The 26523-nt window shown below is 45.8% G+C and overlaps 1 protein-coding gene across 8 annotated transcripts in view; it reads right to left on the bottom strand.

The window, feature by feature from the left end:
- The window catches only part of SPAG17 (sperm associated antigen 17), a 446381-nt gene that overhangs the window by 287998 nt on the left and 131860 nt on the right, over positions 1-26523 (bottom strand). For all 8 annotated transcript variants that reach the window (XM_059720343.1, XM_059720341.1, XM_059720342.1 and 5 more), the window contains exons 7-8: positions 8119-8300; positions 5355-5510 (exon numbers count right to left, since the gene is read on the bottom strand). In XM_059720343.1, the coding sequence (XP_059576326.1) occupies positions 5355-5510; positions 8119-8300 (338 nt within the window). The remainder of the gene's footprint in view (positions 1-5354; positions 5511-8118; positions 8301-26523) is intronic.

Below are 26523 nucleotides of genomic sequence, written 5' to 3'. Positions count from 1 at the left end.
AAGAGGGCTGGGAGACCCCCTTGGCTTAACAGGGAACTCATGGACCTCCTGAAACTGAAAAGAGAAGCTTATAAGGGATGGAAGTCGGGAAATACCACCAAGGAGGTTTATGCAGCACTGGTCTGCACCTGTAGGGAGTGGACCAGAAAAGCTAAGACTGAAACTGAACTCAAACTGGCTACAGGAATCAAGGACAATAAAAAGTCCTTCAAATATGTGGGAAATTGGGGAAAAAAAACAAGGGCAACATTGGACCCTTGCTGAACCAAATGGGGCAGCTGACAACCAACACCCAGGAAAAAGGTAATCTCCTCAATGATTAATTTGCATCAGTTTCCCACCAGCCCAAGGGGATCACCCTGTCTGACAGGACACAGGATTATCAGGGTAAGGGCAACCATACGCCTATAATTGGTGCAGATCTTGTAAGGGAACACCTTGAGAGGCTGGACATCCACAAGTCAGCTGGCCCAGATGCAATGCACCCAAGAGTGCTAAAACAGTTGGCTGACATCATAGCATGATCAATGGTAAGGATATTTGAGAGCTCATGGCACTTGGAAGAGGTTCCAGAAGACTGGAAGAGGGCCAATGTGGTGCCTATCTTCAAGAAAGGAAAGAAGGAAGATCCAGGGAACTACAGGCCAATCAATTTGATCTCAATCCCTGGAAAGATCATGGAAAAAAATAATCAAACAAACCATCAACAACAAACTAATGGAAGGCAACATTCTGAGAGATAGCCAACATGGCTTCATTGCAGATAAGTCTTGCCAAACCAACCTGATTTCATTCTATGACCAAATGACACATCACCTGGACAAAGGAGAAGAGGTTTATGTCATATATTTGGATTTCAGAAAAGCCTTTGACTTGGTCTCTCATGAGGTCCTCATGGCAAAATTGGGGAACTGCAGTCTAGACAGCCTTATGGTCCGACGGGTGGGGAACTGGCTCTGTGGTAGAACCCAGAGAGTAGAGTCAATGGAACTGAATCAGCATGGTGCATGGTGACCAGTAGGCCTGTGCAAAGCAGTGAGAATTCAATTTGGATTCAGTTGATTTAGAGGGACAGTAATTTAATTTGGTGATTCAGATCACTGTCCTGATTTGATTCAGATTTGGAGATTCAGCGCTGATTCAGAAATTTGGCCATATACTATAATGGGGAATCACTAAAATACCTATAACTTTGTCATTTTTTTTGCAGATTTGGATGAAAACAGCAGGGATGGTAGCCCCTTCTGAGGGCATGAAGCCTGCCAGATTTCAGGCAGAGTGGCGCAGGGGTTTCTGTGAAAGTACATCTCAAGGTTCTGAAAGCAAATAAAAAAAGCGACTAGGTGCCGAGTGAGGAGGGAGGCATTCACTCTGTCTGCATGTGGAGCTTATGTTATCTCAGCAGCAGGAGGTTCAACTTCATGAACACCAGCTGCTCCACCAAACCAGGATCCAAGCAGGTGCAGTGGGGTGTCACAACATCCTCAGCAATACTCAACACCCTCTCGCTTGGAACACTGGTTAGTGGACAGGACAGGTGTTGCCGGGCAACCATGGCCAGATCCTGCCACACCTGGCTGCGGGTTGCCCAACAGGCCAAGGGGTTGCAGTGCAGCGGCTCCACATCTTTAGGTAGCCACCAAGGCCTCCGCGCTACCTGCTTGATGGTGGGGTCTGGTGCCTCTGGATCCCAACACTGAAGCCATGCCCTTGGCCCACATTGGCAGCAGCTGTGGTGGAGGAGGTTGGGTTGTGGTTGGAGTGCTGGCATGGGAAAGTGGATCTCCCTCTTCCACATCCCCCTGCCTCTAACCTTCTACCTCCCTGACTGTTCACCAGCACCTCTGTTCAGTGATCGAGGGTTTTGCTGCTGTAAATGCTCCCCTTCAGCTTTGGGTCGCACATGCCCACCAGCACGTGGACTGTACTGGATTGCAACGGATTCAGCTGCTTTTTGATGCCCTCCTTCAGCTGCTTCACCAGTGTCTGCACCTCTGGGGAAAGCGGCTTGTCCCAGCCAGGAACACTGATCCCCTAAAACTTCTCCATTTCATTCTCAAGCTCCTTCACTATGGGGATCACCTGGTTAAGAAGGGCATTGTCAGTGCTGAGGCTCTTGGTGGCCTCGAGGAATGGCTTGAGGACCACCAACATCTGGGAGATGGTATCCCACTCCATTTTGTTAAGGGGGCCACTGATCCCAATCTCCCTGAACAAGGCCATCTCATGGATGGCCTTTTGTTGCTCCACCAGCCTTTCCAGCATCAGGTATGTGAAGTTCCACCAAGTCTCCACATCCTGCATGATTGTGTGCTGCGGGATGTTCAGCTGTGCCTGTTTGTCCTACAGCATCTTGCCCCCCTTGATGCTCTGATGGAAGTAGCCCACCACCTACCTGCATTTCGAAATAAGCTGGCTGGTAGTTATGCCACCATTACTGGGAGCCCTGTCCCCCCTCCAAGGCATCCCTGACTATGAGGTGGAACTTGTGTGCCACACAGCAGATGCCAACAAAGTTGGCACCATGCACCACCTTGACCATATTGGCCCCGTTGTCAGTGACAATGAACCCACAGGTGAGCTTGCCCTGCCCAACAAGCCACCCCTGCACCATGCGGTTCATAGCCACCATGATCTCCCTTGCTGCATGGGACCCATCCATCACCTCTGCTTGAAGGAGAGCCCACTGACGCCCTGACTGATTGAATCAGTGCCCTGTGAGGGACAGGTAGACAGGATCTCCACCCCAGCTGCTCCAGAGGTGAAGTGCAAGGCTACCTGTGGACCTGCCTTCCACAGCTCCTCCCCTCAAGTACTCCCTGCATGCCTCATACAGGGAGGGCACTACTGTCCTGATAAAGATGGTGTGTGTGGGCACTTGGTACACTGGAGCCATGAGCCACCTGAAGCCTGGACACTCAACAAAGGATAAGGGCTGGCCATCCAGAACAAGCATCTCCCCAATGCTCTGGGTGACCTTGCTCACCTATGGAATGCACCCCGCTTTTTCTCTGCCTTCCCTCCACTGGTCCAGGGTGGCCTACCTTTCCTTCTTGGGGATTGGGGCTTTGGATTGAGAGGGGGACTTATTTTTGGGCATGTGGTGCCAGGCTAAGGAGGAACAAGGGCAGGGGGGTGCTACCTCCTGAGATGTAGCAGGGGGGTGTTACCTCCTGAGATGCAGCAGTGGGGTGCTACCTCCTGAGATGCAGTCGCATCACCATGGTGGCAAAGTGTTTCACGTCCTTGCTCTGGCTGATCTGCCTTTGGCAGTGCTGGCAGGTAGCATACCTGGGATCATATGCCACCTCAGAATGATCCCACACTACCCTACCCACCTGCTTCTGGGCTGAGGATGGGAATCCTGTCTTATCCACCTCCTAACCAGGCAGAGGCACAACAGGAGGAGCTGAGCCATCTGCCCCCACAACCTCCTCCAAAGTGCCTTCCAGAGAAGGAGACCTGCCTCTAGGGGAACTTTGACAGGCATGGAGCACAAACTCAGATTCTCCCTCCTTCCCCAGAATTTCCTTCGCTGTGGCCCTCAGCTCCTCTGCTTCCAGATCGAGCTCCTCCTTTGGCACTGGAAGGCTCAGGCTGGGAACTGAAATTGGGGTGAAGAATGTCATGCTGCTGCTGGTTAGTGGTGGTGGTGCAGGTGCAGGCACTGCTACAACATCCTTGCTTGCACTAGCAGCAAAAAGACTCTTCACTGCCAGGAAAGGGTGTGTCTATGTTTGGGGTGGGGGGAACTTGAAGCTATCCCTCTGCCCTCTCTGTCTCCCCTGCCAGAAGGCCTGGCACCTGCCTTTTCAGCATGGTTCATAATGTTTGGCGTGCTGCAAAATGTGTGTGTGTGTGTGTGTGTGTGTGTGTGTGTGTGTGTGTGTGTAATATATGTTGTGCTTTCCTGAACAGTGATGACACACTGTCAGGGAAAATACAGATTTCTTTTTGTGGGAGGAAAGAACCACGACATACTAACAAGAACAAATAAGAGGATTTGGGAGGGGGAAGAATAAGTTGAAAGGAATGAATAAGGATAACAATAGGGATTGTAGGCAAGGGTAAGTAGGAAATGATTGGATACAACTTACATGAAGAGAAACTAGCTACCAGGAGACTAGATAGCAAGCCAGAGCCTTTTAGACACTGCTGGTCCAAGAGAGAGATGGCTCACAAAAGGCACAGATCACTTCAGACACAGCTTGATATGTTGTTTCTATACACTTGATATGTTGTTAAAATACACTTGAGAGACACAAGCAAGGGGGAAGCCAAAACCTTTACAGTCTGCACCAGTCTGACAGTGGAGTAAAATTCCTTCCTGATCCCAAATACAGTATCAGTCTGACCTTGCACAGAGATCATCTAACCTGGAACCTCCGGGTTTAAGTTGCACCAGGGGCTTTGGCATATCCCAGTCAAAATCCTCAGCCTTGGCTATAACCAACATCCAATGCTTCTAAGGAAGGTAGGGGGGAAAAAAACCCTGATTCCTGTAACAACAGTAGGAGAAAAAATTCTTCCTGGCCCCATGTGGCAACCAGCAAAGCCTAGAAGCATGGGAAAAGCTGAAATACTTTCCAAGCTCTCTGCAATCTGGAGACAGCAACCAGCTTCACACATCACACCCTCTAACTGAAGAGCCAGAACTCCCTTTTCTGTAATCCTGTCCCATCCATAAATTTATCTTAACTCTTTTAATCTGGTCTTTACTGAATGTCAGTCAATTAATTTTAGAACATTTCTCCAGTTTATCAAGGTCACTTTGAACCCTAATTCTATTCTTCATAGTCTGCAATTCCAGCTGGTGAGATCTGTATATTTGCCAAGTGTGAGCTCGTTCCATTTTCCAAACCATTAAAGAAGATATTAAACAATTTCCCCAGGATAGACCCTTAGGAGATCCCATGTGATTCATCCTCCAAACTAGACATTAAGCCACTGAGTAGTGTGCATTTAGGAAACAGCTTATTGAAAGCAAGACCCTACTCCCTCAGCATCTTGGGTCCGCATAGACTGGTGTAACTGTGAAAAGCTTGTTGGGTTCTGTGTGGATATAGATGTCTGGCCATACTTCTGAGCCTGCTTAATGTAGCTTTTTATGCCAATTAGAGTTACATTCATTACTATTTGAGATTAACTTTACATCTGTGTGATTTTTTTTCAAGATTTTGTTTCCTTCTGTTTTTTCCTATTTGAAGATTTAACATTTAAAACAAAGGGTCTGATTCTTTTACACACAGGTGGAAAGTGGCCTGTGTTTAATTTTTTGGAGTACAGAACTTAAAACACAGTTCTACTTAAAGTACTATTTAGGATAATACCAACCTACTACAAAGTGTTCCTACCTCTGTCATCGGTGATTGTGCCAATCTGCTCTTTACTACTACAGGAACATTAATAAATTTGGCATTATCCAGGTAATGTTTATGTTGTCTTCTCCAATCCAGGCAGTCGTACATTAAACATGCAATGCTTTCAAAAAGTGCAGTTCCAAACTCAAGCTATGAGACAAAAGAAGCATATGAAGGATCAAGTTTGTATACAAAGCAGAGTGGAACTCAATTTGAGAGTAGCAACTTTCAAAGCAAAAGACTTTGAATTGTTTCAAAATGTAGCAAGGGATTTTCTTCTCATTTATTCAAATTATTTTTAAAGGTTAGTGTGAAAACACCAAGGATTTCTTATCTTCCCTCTTTATTCCTATGATCACCACCACATCACATTCTACAATATACTGAATACAGACATATAACATAGTTCACAATAATTGGACTTGCATGAAAAATGAAAGGGTTAATTGCTGTTTTCACATATAGAAATGTTCCCCAAGTTGCGCTAACTGCTATCACTTTTGGTCTACTAACAGGTAGTAATAATAAGCGGTCTTCATTTTTATCATTTTTATGTTTGTATGAAACATAGTACTGATATAATATTTGGTCTTGTATTTTAGCAGTCTGACCTACGTGACAAATTATCAGTTTGCTTATAGTCAGCTCTGGTGACAAAACCCTTCTCACTAGAAAATGGCTGAGTACATATTGAAGGGGCCTATTAGCATACCTACCAGATAGATAGGAAATGAAACTCTGAGATCATTAACAGAGATAAGGGATATTTACATGGAATAGAATGTACATCCAGCAGTGCCTAAGTCAAAGGGGTCCTGGTTCCAGAGCACTGATAGAGAATTGATAAGGGAGATAGAGAACTAGTAATTTAAGGAGAAGCCACTGTGGGGAGAGAACAGGGAGGACATCTTGAATCTAGGGGAAACAAGGAGACCAGAGAATCACTCAAGAAAGTAGTGGACAGAGAGCTACTTGTAACAGAGAACAATGGGAAGCTGTGGGAGGCAGGTCAATTCGTTCCTTGAACAGGTGCTACCTGCAGCAAACCCAGAACAGCACCCTGGTCCCAGCTACGCTGAATGTGGCAATCAGGGCAGCCAATCCCCTGAACAGGCAACAAACTCCACCTGCTCCAACTCCTAAAAAGGCAGGCCCAGCTGGTAGTGTCCTTTTTTGGGCAAAAATGAAAGTTCTTGCTCCTGACCCTCTGTGTGCTTTCTTGCTGGTTCTCTGGTTTTAACTCCTGACTCTGGCTTCTGGTTCTGGTCTAACCCTTGGTTTTCTGCTCTTAATTCTGGTTCTACCTCCAGCTCTGGCTTTTGGTTTTTGATCCTTCTTACCTTGTCTCCAGCTCTGGCTTTCAACTCTGGTCTATCTTGACTTTGGTTATGGCTCCCAGTTCCAGTTCTACAATCAGACCCCTTTGTACACCCAGCTCCTGGGAAACCAACTTTGAATGCACCCATTATTCATGTGCCTAACCATTAGATCAGATCACCCACATGCTGCTACCTAAGAGTTTTCCTGTCTTTACAAAATAAAATGCTTTTGGCTTTTTACTTTTAAGTTTGTCTGGTGATAAGAGGTATTTCAGGGCAGCTGACAACAACAGGCATTCTGTTTCTACAGGGATAGCAGACCTATTTTTTGTGGGGTGGGGGGGACACCAACCACATTTCTGGCCCCATGGGGAACCCTATGGACTGGATGGCATGTCTTCATGGGTCAGATCCATCCCACAAACTGGATGAAGTTTAGAAACTCACAGAGGATGGACAAATTTAGTTGGAGCATCTTCAAAAAAGAAAGGGGGGGCTCTTGCTAATGAAGCAGTTATATTGCAACTGTTACATCTGTAAGAGCATGTAGACATACACATGATCTACCTTATTTTCTCACATGCAACACACCCAGAATAAGACAAATCTTGTTTTTGAAAGGCAGAATGCAAGAAAAAAAATACTTCTTTGTAGTAAGTAACTGAGTAGCAGCAATTGTGTAGCCGAGCGTGCTCTTAGCTCTGTTCCCTGTGGATCATGTGCAGTTCCTTTTGCTTTTGCCCAGTTGAAGCTTAAGTGTTAGGAACTGCGGTTACCTCACTTGTAATGTGCAACCCAATTTCCAGCTGCTGTTTTCTGGGGAAAAGGTGCATGTTGTTTCAAGAAAATGTGGTAAATCACCCCCATTTTGATATAAATGAAGCAAGGTTAAAGTTGGAGATGTTTTCCTACATTTGTATGGCTACAGGTTCAGGTGCATACAACAGTTACAGCATAACAGCTGCTGGGCATCCAGAGAAGAAGCACCCTCTTGCCATTTGAAGCTGCTACCAATGTATGTTTGTCCATGCTAAGTCAAATGTACTGCTTTAAAGCAAAGGTGTCAAAGCCACTGGGCCCCATGGGCTGGATGAGTGGCATGGAGCCAGTCAACTCATGTGGGGCTGATATGCCATGCATGCCAAGTTCACCATGTGTCATGGACCAGCCCCGCTCACTGCAGGAAGCGTGTAGCCCTGACCCTGGCAGATCCAGCCGTGCCCACCACATGCAGGTCCAGTCTGAGACCCGCAGGCAGCACCATGAGCCTGATGATAGGGCTCCATGGGCCAGATCCAGTCTATTGGCCATATCTTTGACAGCTCTGGCTTTGTAAGCCAAATATTCTCATTCATTTTTACAGACATACTAAGCTCAAATTCCAATTATTCTCAAATTAGTACTAAATGCAGTTCAGTATTAAAAAGGAGACCACTGACCATCATCTCACTGTCTGTCCCGACTAGGGGAAAGGTGTTTTCCTTAACAAGGTGATGAAGTCTGGCAATGTTGAAGAGATTTGATCCATTCTTCCCACTGTTAAGAACTGGCTCCAAATATTTCCAGAATGTTTCCAGATCCTTGGTAGCTTTATCCTTCTTCTTTTTTTCAGCTTCTATAACTAGATACATTATAATTAGATAAGTTATACCATAATTGTATCCCAGTATCTTCCTTTTACAGGAAAATATGATTCATTTTTATGGACTATTTAGAGGGAAACCTGAATTGTGAGTTTACTGTATTAATAAAATTATCTTAAATCTCTCACCAAAAATGTCAAAGGTCAAATGCATACAAAAATGCAGAGGGAGAAGTCTTTCATAGTATTTTTATTTTTTTAATGAAACACTCTGCATGTCTGAAATCTAGCCATTATGAAGTGTAAGGTTAAAGAATTCCTTGCATTGAACCTGAGCCAAAAAGGGTATAAGTTAAGTACAGTAAAATCTCTTTTATCTGGCATTTAACTAACCATAATACTTAATTAGCCAGAATTTCAGTGGTGGGATGCACACGGCACTGCCCTGTTTTGCTGCCTGCTGCACCACTCTGATGGTACCCATGCAGGGTATCTGTGTGTGCGTGCCCCTCCCCTCGGCTGCAGCAGCCTGCGGCCAGGCTGCCCTAGAGTTTGGGGTGACTGACTTTTATGGCATTTTTATCTGTATGCTATTTTATTCTTTACACAGTATGTTATACTGTAATGTATTGTACACTAATTCTTTGAAAATTTGCACTATAAGTATGGGACCATCTTCCTTGAGTATAACTCTCAGATAACTGGAATTTTTGGATAACTGGCACCCTCCCTTCCCCACTCATGTAACAGAGATTTTACTGTATTATTATCATCATTTTATAGATGGTAAAACAGAAGCAAAGAAAGAAGTCAGGGAGAATTCAGCTATAAGAAGCATCAGTAGGTTCCCCATTTATTTCATTATAATGATCAATTATCAGATGTGCTTAGTGTACAAAAAACATTTTGTTCTTCTAAATGCCAGCTCTATAATATCACTGTGGAATCTATGGCTGTTTGCAGACAAAAAAAGTGGTGCTTTACTTTAAAACTTGGCATGCTCCCGTGCTGAAGCCAGCACATGCCCAAAAGAGGCAGTGCGTTAGTTAGACCTGGCTCGCCCAACATCAGTATGGATCAGGCATTTTAGTGGGGCTTTTTGGCACTTTTATTTAATAGCTGATTGAATCAGCAATTAGATAAAGGTGCCAAAAAGCTATATAGATGCTTATGGAGCCAGGTCAAAGTAATTCACTGCTACTTCTACCTTTTTGGGGGTTTGGGTTTTTTTTTTTTAACATCTCCAAGCAGCCTAAAAGTGTGCCACAGCTTAATACCCTAATTTTCAGAGGTGTGGACAATCTACAGTTAGGGTTACCATACATCTGGGTTTTCCTGGACATATCCTCTTTTTGGATCCTCTGATTTCCATCTGGGCGGGTTTTTTTTTAAATCTGAAGAAATGTCTGGGATTTTGCCCACTCCGCTGGTGGGAGCCGGGGGAAGGGCAACTGGAGAGACGGGCATCACATGTGTCTGCATGCATATACACATGTGCACACACACGTGGCCGGCATGAAGCCGCACAGGGTGGTGGGAGCAGCCCTGGAAGCTGGGTACAGGTAAGTCTATGGGAAGTGGGGGTGGAACGCCAGGGTGTCTGGTGGATAGGTGCCTGCCAGCATTGGGCTAGCGGGGTGGGTGCCTGCCAACGTGTTTAGGCGTGAGGGCTGTGGCAGGGCACAGGGGCAGGGGGGAGGTGCCTGTCCATCCAGTGGGGAAAGGGGATGGAGGAGCCCTTCAGGAGCAGTGTGGAGCTGTGCAGCTGGGCTGGCAGTACCAAGGGTTAGTGGCCATGCTCGCGGGGGCAGGGCATCTGGGAGATGCTGCGGGGGGGGGGGGGGCCATAGCCAGGCTGCCTGGCACAGTGCAGAAGACCCAGCCTGGGGTGGTGGGTGCTAAAGGTCTCAGCCCCTGTGCTCCAGCCTGGTCAGATTAGGGCCAGCTGGAGGCCCCCTCCAGCAGGGCTGGGGGAAGCAAGGGGCGCTGGGGAGGTGGGGGGCTGTGGGCTGGGAGTGAGGGGCACTGGCAGTGCCAAAGAGCTGCAGGTTGGGAGTGAGGTACACCAGCAGGGCCAGGGGTCTGTGGGTCAGGAGTGAGGGGTGGCAGCAGGGATGGAGGGCTGCAGGTTGGGAGTAAGGGGCACTGGCAGGGCCAGGGAGATGTGGTTTGGGAGTGAGGTGTCCCTGTAACAGGTGTCTTCTTTTTTGGAACTGGAAATATGGTAACCCTACTACAGTTCTATAGGACTTCACTACTTTTGGCGTTCAAGGCACCCAATGCCTCTAAAAATCGGAATCCAGGAGTCAGATTTATCCATGGTATAATTCTAATGAGACCCATGTGCTTAAATTTGATAACTAAGCTAGTCTGTGAAATGTTTTGAAAATTTGAGCCTAATTATCTTTTCCAAGATCTCACACAGAATCTGTAGGGGTGGTGTTACACGTTACCTTTAAACTGTTCTCAAGACACTTAAAACTGGAGTGTTCATGCATTAAAGAGGGTTAAACTGTGCTAAGTACGATTTAAGCATCTTAAAGAATATGCCATTTTAGAGGAGGGTTAGGTTGAACACCTCAGTGATATCTCAAGCTAGGTTATTGCTAGTCTGTACTATGGAGATAAAGCAACTAATATGCAGTCATCCAGTATCCCAGGATTCATGGTTCCTAGCCCCTCTACTCCTGACAAACTTTCCACCCTCCCACGCTCCACTGCCCAAGATATGGTACTGACCCCAAGTCAACACCCCCACCCACCACCAATGGGTATGACCCCAATGTTGGCCCAGTTTCTGGCCTTGACTTCTCCATTGAAATTTGTGATTGAGAGTGTAGGGTTGAGGCTTCCTTTGACTAGGAGTCAGGAGGGAGCATTCTAGATCCAGTGAACTCTTGGCTCCAGTGATGTCATGACCTACTTTCACTGAGTGAAGCAAGCTCAGAAAAGACTCAAGCAATGGCGCAAATGGTAACAATGGTAAGTTGCTCATCTTCTGAGGTGGTCTGATAACTGATTGGGTATAAGGAAGATCAATGTATGATTGGCACTGCTCCTGGCCAATTGATTGGACGCTTGAGTGATTGGCAGGTATGGTGGGACCACTGAGAAAGAAGGAGCACCTGTGGGTCTGGGTTTTTTGTGCATGTTGGGCTCACTTGGTGAGCTTCTGCAGGTCCACATTTCTGAGGTATGCTGAGAGATCGTCTGCTAGCATGAGGTGATTGAAAGTTGGTGTGTGAGTCTGCCTAGTTGTTTGTTGGATCAATGAAGACTCTGAGGAGGGAGCTTTTGGGATCTTAGTCCAGAAGACCAACCTGCAGGATCACAAGGAGGGTAAAGTATTACCCCACTCTCAGTTGTGGAGAGCCAAGTTCCCTAAAGGAATTAAAGCTGAGGGAAACTCCATAAGGGGGAAGGAGGAAGCAAAGGCAGCTTCAGTTCACTGACAGACTGTGACAGAGATTAGTGAGCAAGTGCCTGCCATCTGGTGCAGCACAGGTCACAGCCATTCTGCTCCCAATGTGTTTGGGTTAGTCAGACTACTTGTATTGTAGTGTCTATAGACTCCATAGATATATGTTAATAACCCATTAACCTGTCAAATTCATGTGTTCATTTTTGCCATTTGTATTACAATATATTCTGGTTATCTAACTTAAGTCTCTAGTGTGTGTGTGTGTGTGTGTGTGTGTGTGTGTGTATGCAATTTCAAGTGCTTAGCAAAGTAAGGCTGTAGACTAATACTAGGCTTTATAGCTCCAAAGTCCACCATTCTCTGGCTGGGATTCTTATAGATTGGCTTATTAAATTAAGAGAATCTCAGCCCTCTTCACTCAATGCACCTGGCAGCATGCTGCCCACTCTGAGGACTCTAGGAAACCCAATTTGGGCCCTTGGGCTGGGAATCAGGCATGTGCCCTTCTCCTCAGAGGGCTACATTTTTGTCCTACATCCAAGCGGCTCTCCCCTAGCCCAGAGAATTTGGGAGAGGTGGGGGGGAAGTGTCACTTCCCTCTCCAGCCTCCCACATTCCTGGAAGGGGAGGAGGGAGGGAGAAAAGGACTGCTTAGTGCCAAGTGTGTTGACAACATGGTTCTCTGGGGAGGCATGCTCCCCTGGGTTCCATGCTCTTGCTCTGCTTAACCCTGTAACAGAGAGCTCTGGGCTCTCTGTTACTTTAAGATAAAGGCATGCTAGCCAGGGAGCACTGCAGGGCAGGTAGGATGCAGCAGCTGGCAGTTACCAGGGCAACAGGGCAAAATGAGGCAGTTAGCAGACACCTGCAAGCAGTTAGCTAAACTAGATGCAGGCAGGGTCCTGGAAGCATATAAGCCAGGGCAGGAAAAATAGGGCCCACGGACTTTATCCAGCCTGCCAGGCCATTCTATCCAGCCCATGGGACACCTAAAAAGTTTAGAAAACATTTATCTGCTCCTGGATACCTGTCAAAGACAACAGGAGCCAGGGGCAGTAGGACCCAGAGGGAGCTGGCAGCAGGAGACAGGAGCCCAGTTCATTCCCTCCCCACCCCCCACAAGACATTTCCCTGCTTTCTTCACCCACACTGCTCCAGCAACATGTGGCTCCCAGCTGCATTGCCAGACCTGGGAGTACAGGGCCTGCATCCACATGGGTGGGGGGTGTGTGTGTGTATGCAGGGGCAGAGTGTGCATGTGTGTGTGTGTGCACATGCGTGTGTGAGCAGGTAGGGGCAGAGTGTGTGTGTTCACAGGGTGACTCTCACACCCCACCATACACATGCACCCACACCCTCCCTCACATTGCCATACATGCAGAACCCCACACCCACATGCCAGCCACCCTCCCCCACACACAATTCCCCCACAAACCCCATACCCACCCACACCGCACGTATCCACACACACACACCCACATGCTCCCATACCCACACCCCCCTAGCCCACCACAAACCTATACCCACCCCCCGACAATATACAACCGTAAGACTTCATTTTAAGTTATTGTACAATCACCTCTATATACACCACACAAACTCATCTAAATCAGGACAAAAATATTTTTGAAATCAAATTAATGAATCTTTTAGATATTTGCTTTTTAGAATATCATTTGGTATTTTTCTGGTTCTGAGATAACAAAACCAATTGCAGAAAGGAGTTCTTCCAGTGGCAAGGGGAGGGACTTCTGTGGTAAAAGTCAGGGGTTAGGGAGGTGGGACTTCCGGTCACAAGATGGTAACCGGGGCGCAGCCCTCAATAGCTGGCCAAAACTTGGTAAGCAGCCCACCTCATGAAATATTTGCCCACCTCTGATATAAGCCCAAGACTGGGGCTAGCAGGAGAGTTCTCCCTGGCTGCCACAGGGGAGGAGCTCCTACCCATGGGAGCCACCCAAGGATGTTGGGCTGACCATTTTGCTGCCTACAGGAGCAGGGAAGCTCAGATATCCTGGCATGCTATATTAGGGGTAAAGGTTTGCCCTCATAAAGGGACAGAGGGCTACTACTTTGTTGTTTATGTTATAGCCCAGGGGCTTACGATTTATGTTGCTGTTTCTATTGGTGGTTTGGGATGAGGTTGGAAAGGAAGGTAAGGAGGCCTCATTAGTGCCTGGGGGGCACTTGACTGCCTTGAGCCCTGCCAGGGGCAGGCTCAAGCATACAGGGGACAGGGGCCTGGTACCAGAGAGGGACCAGTGAGACCAAGGCCCAGCAAAGGCCTGTGGGCAGCCTCCCTATATATTATAAATACCTTTGAGGCATAGCAGGAGAGACAGGCTGGTGCCCTAGCAGTGGAGTAGGGCACAGTCACGGAGCCACCACGGGGGTGTCATGGCCACCTCTGGGACCCTGATGTGTTGCACACCCCAGGGCTTTACTTTCAGAGGAGGGATTGAGTCCTGGCTTCTAGCCATGCCTCTGCTTGCCAGGCCTTTTAGTAGCAAGCCACAGTTTTGCAGGTCAGAGAAGGCATTAAACTTTAACCTGACTGATCAGATTTAGAATGGTTAAAGGTAACCTGTAACTGCAACCCTATATGGGGCACGGCTTGGCTTGGGGTTTGGGAATTTGGCAGGAAGGAGAGTGACATATTAGCAACTATCTTTTCCCCACTGTCAAACTTCTGGACCCTGGGGAGCCCTGCAGGCCAGATGTGATAGCTCCACAGGCCGCATTTTGCCCATGGGTTGGAGGTTGAACACCTCTGATTTATACCATCACAGCCATGTGTCCCCTGTGGGCACACAGGACAGTTGATTATCATCCTATTAATAGCAATAGTATTTGAAGCCTGTTGTCAAATCATTCCTTAATCTTCTCTTCTCCAGACTAAGTAATCCCACCCTTCCAACCTTTCCTCATGCTTCCTCCTGAAAGCCAACCTGATGCTTCCCAGAGATCTAATTATTTTTGTTGCACTTCTCGATACTCTATAATTTGTCCACCCTTTCTTGAAATGTGGTGCCTAAAACTGGACACAGTGCTCCCATTCCTCTCTCTCATAAGTACATGCACTCCTCTCTTCCTATTTACAAAGACTGACACTTTGTAAAAGGAGGAAACCAGATTGATTAAATGCAACTTGCTTTTGATAAAATCCATGCTGGCTATTCCTTCTCACCTTGTTACAGGCTTGGAAATGGATTCCTTGATGATATGGTCTAGTATCTTTTCAGTTATCAAAGTTAGATTGCCTGGTTTCTAATTCCCTATGAGCTATTCCTTCTCTTTCTCAAACATGCATACTATATTTTGCCCTTTTCCAATGTTTGGCGACCTCACCTGATTGTGATGAGTTCTCAAAGATGAGTCAATGAATCTGCAAGCATCTCAGCATACTCTAGGAGTAATTTCATCCAGACTTGCTTATTTGAAAGCATCCAAATTATTTAAGCTTCAAGTCATTAAAAAGGTCACTGTTTAGTCAAGCTGGTCTCATGCTCTATTTCCTATTCTTTCTTTGCACCAGAACGGCACACTCTTGTGTCCTTAATATTGTCCTTTTGAGCAACTACAACATTGCCTGGACTCTTTTTTAGATTAGGTTTGCCTCCTATGGGATTCTACCTATGAATTCTGTAAATTCATGAAAGTCTGATTTTCTGACATTTAATGATTTTATTCTGCTGGTCTCCTCCCTTTCTTTAGTATCAAGAAGTTTATCTTTTTGTTTTGCCTTCTGCCTTCAGAGTCTCAAAAAAATCCTCTCTATGAGTAAGCAGCAGATTTATGAGTAAGCACCAGCTTCTCCTTCATTGGCTTCTTTACCATTTCTACCAAAATCCTGTCACCAACACACAATCCAAAAAACTTTATGGACCATCTGTACACTACTGTGTTACCCTCCAAATAAGTGTTGCAAGTAACTGAAATCCCCCACAAGTATCAAGCCCTGCGATTTGGATACTTCAGTTAGGTTAATAAAGTCTTGTCCACTTCCTCCTCATGGTTTGATGGAGTGCAGTAAACCTCCACCACCCCCCTTTTTAACCTTAACCCTGATACTTTCAAGAGGTCTCCCTCCCACTTCTTTCTGTACTTCAGAGCAAATATACGCATCATTAATATATAAGGCAACATCACTTCCTTTTTTCCCCTGCCTGTCCTTCCTGAAAAAGTTACATCCATCCACAACAATATTTCAGTTGTGTGATCTATCCCACCAAAACAGTATGTCCCATTAGATCATAATTTGCACATATACTAAGATTTCCAGTTCTTAATACTTCTTTTTGTATTTCCTTCAGCACTAAATGAATCTCTTAGAAGTTTGGCTTCTCCACTAATTTTTGTCATATAAGATTATAAAATTATGGGCATAACATTTTGTCATTTAAGAAATAAAAGAATCTCTCTCACTACTCTGGTTTCTCTTTAACAGATGAACCCATATTCAGGACATGGAGTCAGTCTCTCAAATCAGAAGCTCACTTTTATGCTTGCACCCATTCTTCCTTGTCTTTAAAATTCCAACACATGCTGTCCACTAAGTAAAAAAATATTTTATGTAAACCATTTGTTCTCTTATATTATCCCACAATAATATTAAGGTCAGACCTGAATAGAAAACTCAGCCCTCTATTATCTTTGATGGAGAAATAAAGTCTGATTGAAAATAAGAATATTTGTAGGAATTTTATACTTTTCCAAGATACTACAAAACAAGCAAAAGACATAATTGAATACCTTGCTATCTGAACCTAACCAATAGCAAGTGACAGAGAAGCTGGGATTTTACTTATCATTGGTAAAAAAGAAACCATCTTTCTTCTTTTGTGATGAAGTCAAGAAGAAATAACTGTGACTGAGGCAGTAGTGATGAAAACGCAAGGAATTGTACAGACAGTGGAGATAACAGGAAGCAGAAGCTGTAGTATATAGATTATCCTTGAGTGGGTCCATGATGGAAAGCTTTTTTTTTTTTTTGCTAAACACCATCTCTGTAATCTCACTGGGAATCTATGGTAAACTTTTATAAAACTTTTATAAAAGCTGTGTCTTGGAAATTAAAAAAAAATGTAGGGATAAATGTGTAACCTGGGAGGTACTCCAAGGGGTACCCCATCTCCAACTCAAGGGATCAAAGCAGGTGCACTAGCGCTGTGGGAGGTGTAGGGACTCTCCTCCCCCTATAGAGCAGAGCCAGACCACCAATGGGGACTTAACCATATACCTTTTAATGAGGGAACAATACTGGGAACATAACCAGTATAAACCAGGGGGTATAGGTACAATGCCCCAAAGGGGCAGGATTCAACAAAGGTTAGACATTTACAATCATAGACATATTCATCCAGGTGACAAAAGACAGGGTTAACCAAAATGTAAAACACGAACAGCAGAACAAACCATACTGGTTGGTGAAATATAAAAGGCACAAAATACAAAAGGTCAAATTACATGGAATATAGGGCCTAGGTACCTGGAGGGGGAGAAAAACACAATGGCCCCCTTCCACTGCAAGAAGAATTTCTCCCTGTTAGGTCACTTGCCCCAACTCACCAAAGCTGGGACTTGAACTCATATCTCTCATATAGTAGGCAGAAACTCTGCCACACAGCCACCAGTGCTAGTACTGCTCCAAGCTGCTAGGGGTCTTGACCTTCCTGGAGCCCCTGCCTCACATCAAGCTGCCTGGCCTCTGATTGGAGGAGCTGGAAGCAGAGCTGGGAACCTCTCAGGTTGCTGCTCAGATCCTTGCTAGAGCTGGGGAGCCTCTCCTGCTGGCCGCAGCCTCTTGTAGGCAATCCTGGAGCCCAGTGGGGAGCCTCTCCTGCCGGCTGCACACTGCACTGCTGAGGGTCCAACTGCTGCCTACAGGTTCCACTCCTTGAGGCTCTTCTGGGGCAACTGTTCCCAGCCCACTGGCTCAGCTCTTGCCAGCTATTTGAATCTACTTCCTTGTGGTCCCTCCTGGTCTTCCCTGAGTCAGCCGCACTGCCCCTTTTATCCCCCTCCAGGTGACCCAAAGGGGCCAATCAGGGGACACAGAGGGTGAGTCTCTGGGGCCTGATTGTGAGGAAAGGGAATCCAGAATCCTCCAATCATCTTTTACCCCTTCAAAACCCCTGGGCCAAAGCATTACCAGGGTGGTGAGGAAAGGGAATCCCAAGTCCTCCAATCATCTTTTGCCCTTTCAAAACCCCTGGGCTAAGGCACTGCCAGCTAGCTCGTCACAAATGAAAATTACAAAATATCAAGTTAATTTAGAACTTACAAGGCTTTTTAAACTGAAAATGAAAAGGTACTTCAGCAATATGAATGAAAAGAGAAAAAGGAAGAAAATGGAAACAGGAAGATGTGGGGCTTTTATGAAATGAGAATAAAATAGATTTGAAATTAATATAGGAACTGACACATGAAACTGCCAGTGCTAGCAAAAATCTTTGTGCTAGCAAAGATTTTTTAAAAAATAATCAAGTCATGTATGGTCCTCTTCCCTGGATCAAACACATTTTCACAAGCTACTTCCTGTTATTTAAATGACAGGACATTGCCGGTGCCTTTGTGCCTCTGCTTTACTTGTGGCAAGTAAGGGTGGTTTTCAATGCTCTGGGCGTTGTGCTTTATAGTTATGCAAGAGAGCTGTTTGTGCAGTTTTAAGAGTCATTTGACAAACACTTGTCTAAGATTGTTTGCACAAGAACGATCCTGCCTTGAGCAAGGGGTGGGGCTAGATAACCACCCAAGGTCCCTTCCAGCTGAACTTTTCTGTTTCTATGATTCTATGGTAGCACATGAGTGAAACATAGAAAATGTAGTATTTATATTTAAGAGGTGAAAATAAGCAAGAAAATGCTTTTTAGTCTAACTTAGACGCATACCCAACTTCATACCATATTTTGCATAAAAGAACAAAGGGCTATGTACATATATTTAGTTTTGACTGGGAAAGCTGAAGCTCTCCGAGCAGAAACCATGAGTGTTCAGATGAGTAAACAGATGTTCAGGATTTTTCTCACAGACCAAAAATGATCTCTCTGAAAGAAAAATAACTCAGGAACAACCAGGGTTAAATATCTCCTTGGAGAGAAAATGTCTGTACACTTTCTCTTCTGAGAGAAGCACAGCCCTCCAGCATCCCAAGGTATTCTACTCCTATCTTCTGTCTCGGACAGCCAGAGCTGACTCGAGGTGATTCAGTAGTTACTCTTTCGTTGGGCAGGCTGGTGAATAGAGAGGCAGACAAAGCTTAATGGTTGCAAAACTTTACTTACGCCGCTTGTAGCTGCGACGCAGACGGTGCGGTCGTTTGAACAACTATGTGAGTTGTTCCAGCTGGCAGGGCTCAGGCTGGCTCATCCGTCCACAAATCAAGCCGGCGGGGAAGGGTACGTCGAAGATTGCGCTCGGCAACGGGGAGAAGAATCGATAGGTGATCAGTCTATCGATCAGCTCAGCCGCAAGTCAGATCTCTTTTAGAAACACTCTGCAGCGTGCTCAAAGTTCTCCGACTTGGGCGGAAGTTGCATGAAATTTTAAACGGCTAGCAAGCCAATTACTAGCCGCCACGTAGGAATAATCTAGAACTGGCCAATAGTGGGACACAAATTTGCATTCGAATGGCGGGAACTCTCTTGCACCGGGGTTTTTCTGTTGCAACAGAAAACCTTTGCTGTGCAAGAGGCTCTCATGTGGCGGGAAAATTCCATCGTGCCGAGGCACCAAAATCACTGGGTTGTGACATCTTCCTCCCCCAGGAGATAGTCTGTTCCCTGGGCTGGACTCTGCTGCTCCAGCTGAATCAGAGAAGAGCACACTGCCTTCACAATCCCCATATACTGCTGCAAGGAGACATGGATGGAGGAGTTATCCAGACCCGGGAGAGAGTTGTGTTCATCATGTTCCCGTCTGTAGTCTCCTAGTGCATGGTGTTGAGGGGAGGCACACGTAGCTGTGTGCGAGACGGTACTAGAAGCTGCAGGTTCAGTTGTCAGAGGTTTACTCTGGAGCCATTGTTGAGAATATTCCTCTGTGTGTGGGTGCAGGATTTGTTTGGAGAACTGCAAATGCAGTGCTTCTGTTAGGGTTTTGTCCCCTAGTGCTGTCTGTGGCACATACTTTGCCTTTATAAAGACAAATGGGCAGAGTTGTACTGCCACCAAATCCTTCAGCAGGAGTCTCGCAGGGAAGTGAAATGTGTCTATGGGTATTTGAGTGATGTAGCGGGTGATTTTTCATTGTAAATTGGTTTTATAGCTTGTTTGGATTTCTCTGCTGCCCGTATGTACAGTTAAGGGTGAGTGATAGGAGAAAGCAGATATTGGAGAAATAAGGAAGAACAAAGCCAAACACAGAGTGGGGGAGAGAGGGAAAGGAAAGCAGGTATGCACAGAACAAACTCTGAGGGCACACAGGCGTGTGGGGGAGCTGTCCTTGGGATCTGAGTAGCCCTGCAGATCCCATGGGTCTCACACTTCCCTCCAGTCAGTGCTGTTTGCTCTCTTTCTTGCAGAACATCACCTTCCTCCCAGTCTTTTTCCCTACTGGTACCCAGAGAGGACTATTCAGCCCTGCTGCATGCCCTTCACTCTCTCGCTTTCTCTGCGCGTTGGAGGCCATTTACAGAAGTAGCAGTTGCTACACGCAGCAGCTGGAAATGCTGGAGAAGACCTGACTCTGGCACCAGGCAGCGAACAGCCCTGAAGGCATGCACCCTATTTAGGGAGAGGTGGATCAGCAGTGATTTACAGTCAAGCAGAGACAAAAAGTAGAATCCTGGCACCACTCAACATCCCCAGTGGAATCCTGGCAAGTCCTCCTGGGCTGAGACCATGAGGTCTGGGGGATACAAACAGGATGCTCCAAGCTCCGACAGGGAATAGGGCCCCATGCATAGGGTGCAAGAAGGGCAGGAGATGACCTCTGGGATGCTTCCCAAGTGGGAGATTCCCATAACCACCTCCCTCCCATGTGGTTAGCTCTGTGCCAGGTGTGGTCCAAACCAAAACTAAGACCCTGTCCCCCTAAACTGTCAATCTTGGACTGGAACTAAATCATGATTCCACAGCTGGGGTCAGCCTGTGGCAGGCTGCACCAGAAATCCAGATGCAAACAAGAGGAATGTTGGACAAGTCCGGTTACAGGTCTGCAAGCTCCAGTTGATGCCCATCATTGTTCTATAGGCATTAGGACCCCGACTTTCCAAGTTCTGCCTTGCACGTGGCTTCACACCTGTCCCTACTTCCTGATCTCTCCTCCTTCACTTTAAGCTCTCCCACTGCTGCCAGCACTTGCCATTTTATTAATATTAGCTGCTTATTTTCCTTAAAGACTCTGCTCCAGGAGTGAGGTTATTACCTGAGAATGACACCTCTCACATAAATAAAATCATTTTCAGCCCTGGTGTTTGCAAAGAGAAGCTTGAAAACATGCAACTTGAAGCCTTAAAAACCATACAAGGAAGAAAACGAAACCACTATTTCCTACTGTTGCCCTATTTCCTGATTAAAAAGATCGCCCATGATTTTCAGAGCCCTATTCATGATTTTTGACCACATGGAACTGGCCATCCCTGTTGTTCTTCCCTCTTCCTCCACCTTCTTGTTTCCTTTCCAATGCCGTTTACACAAGACAGTGCTGCTAAACAACATTCTTCAAGGCAAGAGGTGTGGGCAGGTCAACCCGCATAGCACAACAGGGCAAAGGCTCCAACCAAGCATACCACAGTGCAGAAAAACCCGCAGGTGACTCCTCATGCCCACCACAGCACTCACATATGGGATAGCCCAAAACAGGGACCCCTCTCCCACCCTCTTTATTTAACTGCAGCCGAAGTTGATGAGCTGTCAGGTGTATTGCCTGTGAACTCACACAAGTGATTACTACTCATAACTATTACGAGGGATGTGTGGGCTTGGGAGGAGAAATAGCACTTCAATATATCTAGATATGGGAACCCTCCCACAGTGCCAGCATGTTCCTCTGTGCATAGGAAAGTCTGAGTGCTCTTTTTTTTTTATACTAGGGCATCAACAGTCCACTATTGCTCTCTGCTTTCTCCAAAACTGGGTACTAGAAGCTCCTTTTCCTCCATGCCTCAGGGAAGATCTGTGTGCTTAAAGCTGTTGCCATTGTAGCCATGCCAATTAGGTGATATAATTTTCATTGCATTTGTATTCTGATAAAGCCCCAGTGCAGGCACAGTACACTAACAAATACCTGGTTCTTTCTGCTTCTATAGCTTACTTAGCCCAGGGACCCTACCTAAGCTATCCCAGCAAAACCACTCTCACTTGACAGTGCAGGCTATATCTTCTTAGGAAAATCTGCTGGGATTGGCTGGAACAGTACAGCTGCACTGGCCAACCTTCCTGGTGCCTGGATCAGAGTCATCCTTCACGTCTCCCCAGCCTTGGTGGGTATGGGATACACACACAGACTGACAAGCTCCCATACCTCAGAAGACCAGTGCTGAGGCAGACTGCCAACTTAAGGCTGCACAGGCAACTCCTCAACTCAGTCATCCTCACTCCCCACCTCCCCTTTTTATCAAGAAGACATGCAAGCCCAGAGCAGGGGTGCTGAGTACAGCCCAAGGGCTAACATGGACTTGCAAGAGCCTAAAGCATGGCTGGCTGGCACTTAGGGATAGAACTGTAATCCATTAAACCTACAAATTTAACAAGCCAGAGGCTTGGGTCTGGTGTTCCTCACTACAAGCACAGTGAATGCCTCAGGGGACTTTTCCTCTCCACTGCCAGTGAACTTAGCCTCACCAGCCAATCCTCGTTCCTCCTGATGGAAGATGTGAACAAAGCATGGGCATCCATTCCTAATCCACATCAAATGCAGGAGAGGTTGTTCAGCCACCGCGCTGGTCTCCTGGCTATGAGCAATGATTTCATAGATTTCATAGACATTAGGGCTGGAAGGGACCTCGGAAGATCATCGAGTCCAGCCCCCTGCCCAAAGGGCAGGAAGTCAGCTGGGGTCATAGGATCCCAGCAAGATGAGCATCCAGTTTCATCAATGTGGCCTCTTAAAGCTGCTGGTTACAGTAGAGTGGCCTACCAGGCCAGGGTCAGGCAGGGGGGCTTCTTAGGCAGACATAGAGTACAGGTTGCTGAGAGCTGTAGATGCCAGGCTACTTAAACTGCTAAATCCAGCCCACAAGGAGGAGACTTGAACTGAACCTGAACTGGCACCATTATCTTAATTCACTGACTGGGCACCTGCCGTTTTAGGGGACAGAGAAGAAGGGAAGGTCTCTTAGGATGGAGGAAAAATACATGTCTATTATTTGAGTTTGGTGCCTACAATTTCACAAACTCTAAACACCCTCCCACCCCATCAAGCTGGTTGGGAAAGCACGAATGGATCCAACCAGAGCACATGCTTGGAGGCAAAGGAACAGCAATCAAAACAAATATTCACAGCTGGAGGTTGCTGATGTCTTAGAAAAGAGAAAATGGGATATAGGAGGAAGCCACCTCTACTGTAAAGGAGACAGAGGGTCAAGTGGCGTAAACGTAAGAAAACCAGGGATTTCAACTACCCTTCTCTATTAATGTATCCTGTAGACACAGAGAACTCTACACTGATGGATCAATATATAAGATAAGGAATGTGACTTTAATCCTTGTTAGGCAACAATCTTAGATGTACCTACAAGGACAACTGTCCAGTGACTCACTCACATCACGATCATTTCCTGGCCTTGTGAAAGGCACCATTATCCACTGTTCAAGGGCAAGATTTTCAAAAGTGCTCAGCTCCCAGTACCTGCTGCTGTTTGATATGGGAGCAGGTTGGCACTGTGCACTTCATCTGCATGTTGAAAGGTGAGCTGAATTCTCTGGAAAATCTGGCTGGGTGTGTGGTTGCAGCCCCTACCAGGGCTTCTTGGCTCCTAGCTGCTGTGGGGAGCTGGGAGCTGTGCAGTGTTGGGATGGTGGTGGCAGTGAGCAACCCCATCCCTGTGGGGAGCTGGGAGCTGAGCAGTACCAGGACTAGGGACAGAGAACTCTCTCATCGCCTGTGGCCTCCTGCTGGTGTGGCTAACCAGGAGCAAATTTGCTCCGGATCAAAGTCTACAAGAGTGCTACATTAGTCTACTGTGCAGTAAAACATCTGGTGTAGATGCACTCAAAGAGAATCAAGGGTCTACTTAAGCTTGAATATCCCATCAGGATAGCACAGTAAAACCATGTCAGCTTCTGTGGCCTATAGCACATGGAGGAGTAATGTGGATAACATTATCTTTGGCCACATTTGACTCCCTAATCCAAATAATAAATGGTTATTTATAGCTGGGTTGACCGGGGGCAATTTTCAGCATGAGTCTGGAGCAAGGGTCAAAATCTCACCTCTTTCTCTATATTAAAATAGCTTAACTACAGAGCCAGCACATCCCTCCCAAATACAGAAGAGAAGGCAAAAACCTAAACACCGTTTTTAAGATGGAGCTTGATCACTTTCTTACATTAATTATGAAGGGGTCCTTTCCTGTACTATATTACTCACTGTGACAGAAGACAGCTCAGTATGAGACTTAGACAGCTGCAGAAATTTTAGAAGAGGTGGAAGGTTAATATTCTTAGAGGCACATCACACAACTGGAAAAAGTTATTAGATGCATCTCTATGGACAAGGTAATAGAAATTATCTGACTCGACTGAACTCAGAGGTTGAAATCCTGGCCTTCCTGATGTTAATGGAAATCTTGCCACTGTCAGGTTTTCCCCCAAGTGTCTTTTGGGTACAACTTTAAAATAATCTATTTTGATTTATTCTGCAGATGGCTTTCTACTCACGTAAAAGAGAATTATAGTTAATACAATTTTGAAAGCGTGAAAGAGTTTTTCAGAACTCATGGTAGAGGTGATATCTTTTATTGGACCAACTAAATAGTTGCAAAAAAAATTATTTGCAGCTATTTAGTTGGTCTCTCTCTCTGCCTCATTATGAAGGAAGACATTACATTAATACCTACCTACTACATAAGAGTAATAAAAATAAATAAAGTAGAAAATTATGTTTTTCTGGATTGTGTGGCCTTTAACGTATTTTATTTATTTGATAGGAATGTGCTTGCAAAGACTAAAAAGACTTCTGGGATTTTACCAAAAATGTAAACCCAAGTACAAAAAATTGGAAGAAAAGACCTAACCTAACATTGTAATGCGTCACAAAACCTCAAGTTACACTATGGACTTCCTAGGACTGGGATTTCAGTGTCAAACTAGGTAGCAACCAGGGGATAGATGCTTTAGAATATCTCCATAAGCCTTTGATTTGGAATACTGAGAGTGCTACAGTTCTCTGTTTTTCACAGACTCAATGTACTTCTGGAAGATGAATCAACTGAAATCAAGTATTCCAGCAAACTGATAGTTGCTATTGCCTCTGTCTTACAATAAGGTGGCTCCATCCCCAAATGAACAGATTATGAACTTTATGTGATGAGTTCTGCTTCAAATTAAGGAAAATTTCATAAACAAAAATGAGAAATCATAACCCAAGGAACATTATCTTGTATCTGAAAGCTTTTCTAACTCTCTTCCAACTGTGCAGTTGGTCCAATAAAGAATATCTCCCACAAAAATAATTTCCTCTTGCATATTTCCTTAACCATCACAACTACATCACTCCAATGCAACATAAAAATCTAATTTTGTTTTAATGAAGCTGGTCATGACACTTGTATTTTATCTCTATTAAAGAGCTCATGATATGTCTGAAGGATTTGCTTTGCTTTCACTAAAAATTCTGAACTGGAGGTTTGAACTACACTAGCCCTGTATTACATCTGTAATTCTGACACGTAGTCTAAGTGCTATCAGTTCATGGGGGAAATAAGAGAACGAGGAATAAAATTAAGTAAATGTTGCTGAATCTTTTCTATAAATATTGGCCAAGCAAATATTATAGTCAATCTCCCATCTGTATTAGTTATGATTTCACAGGCTAACTTATGTGAACTAGAAGACAGACTATCATATTTATTCATACCCAAGACAAGGTTTCCCCCCTCCATTCAATATGGGGGGAAAAGCTCCTCATCTTTGATCTTGGATTCAGATACAAGGGGTGGGCCGGGGGGAGGCAGCTGGCTGTGGCTCCAACTCTGGCTTTGACTTGGGCTCGAGTCATGTCATAGCAGTGCTGGCAGCAGCTCCAGCTCTGGAGCTGCTGCTGCCACAACCACTGCTGCATGTCTGGGCAGGGGCTGGAGCCAGCTAGTGGCAGAGGGCAAGGTGTGTGTGCATGTGTGTGTGTGGGCAGGAGGGAGGCACAAACACAGCAGAGGGAGCAGTCTGCAAGAGAACCAAGTCTTGGTGGAGAGGGGGCAGATGATGTGGAGTGTAGGCACTGTGGTGAGGGGGAGAGGATAGGCACCAGGGCATACAAATGGGGGAAGAAGGGTGCAAATGGTGGGGAGAACAGGTGGTGGGGGGGAAGAAGGCAGCATTCAGGTCACTTGACTCCCCTGCCATCTGCTCCCCTACCACTGTCCATTGCTGCTGCTTCCCCTGCCACAGTGACAGAGGGTGGAATTTAATTATTGGAGGATCATATTAAATTCTATAAATGGAAAATTATAACTTATTTAACTTAATAACGTAATTATATAACTTAATTATTGTAAGAGGGGGCTTTCTCAGGGCCAATCTGTCATTGGCCTGCCCACCTGTTTCTGGGCCAACCACCTGCCTCCTCACCTGCCATGCTTTGATGATGCATATTTATGTTGTTAATTAGGCGGAAGGCTGCCCATTCTTGCCCTGACGCCAGGGGGTGCTATCTGTGGCTCCGTTCCTCCCCTACACCACA

Source organism: Alligator mississippiensis, chromosome 1 (genome assembly GCF_030867095.1).
Source record: "Alligator mississippiensis isolate rAllMis1 chromosome 1, rAllMis1, whole genome shotgun sequence".
In the NCBI taxonomy this organism is placed as follows: Eukaryota; Metazoa; Chordata; order Crocodylia; family Alligatoridae; genus Alligator; species Alligator mississippiensis.
This window is presented reverse-complemented; position numbering and strand designations above follow the sequence as displayed.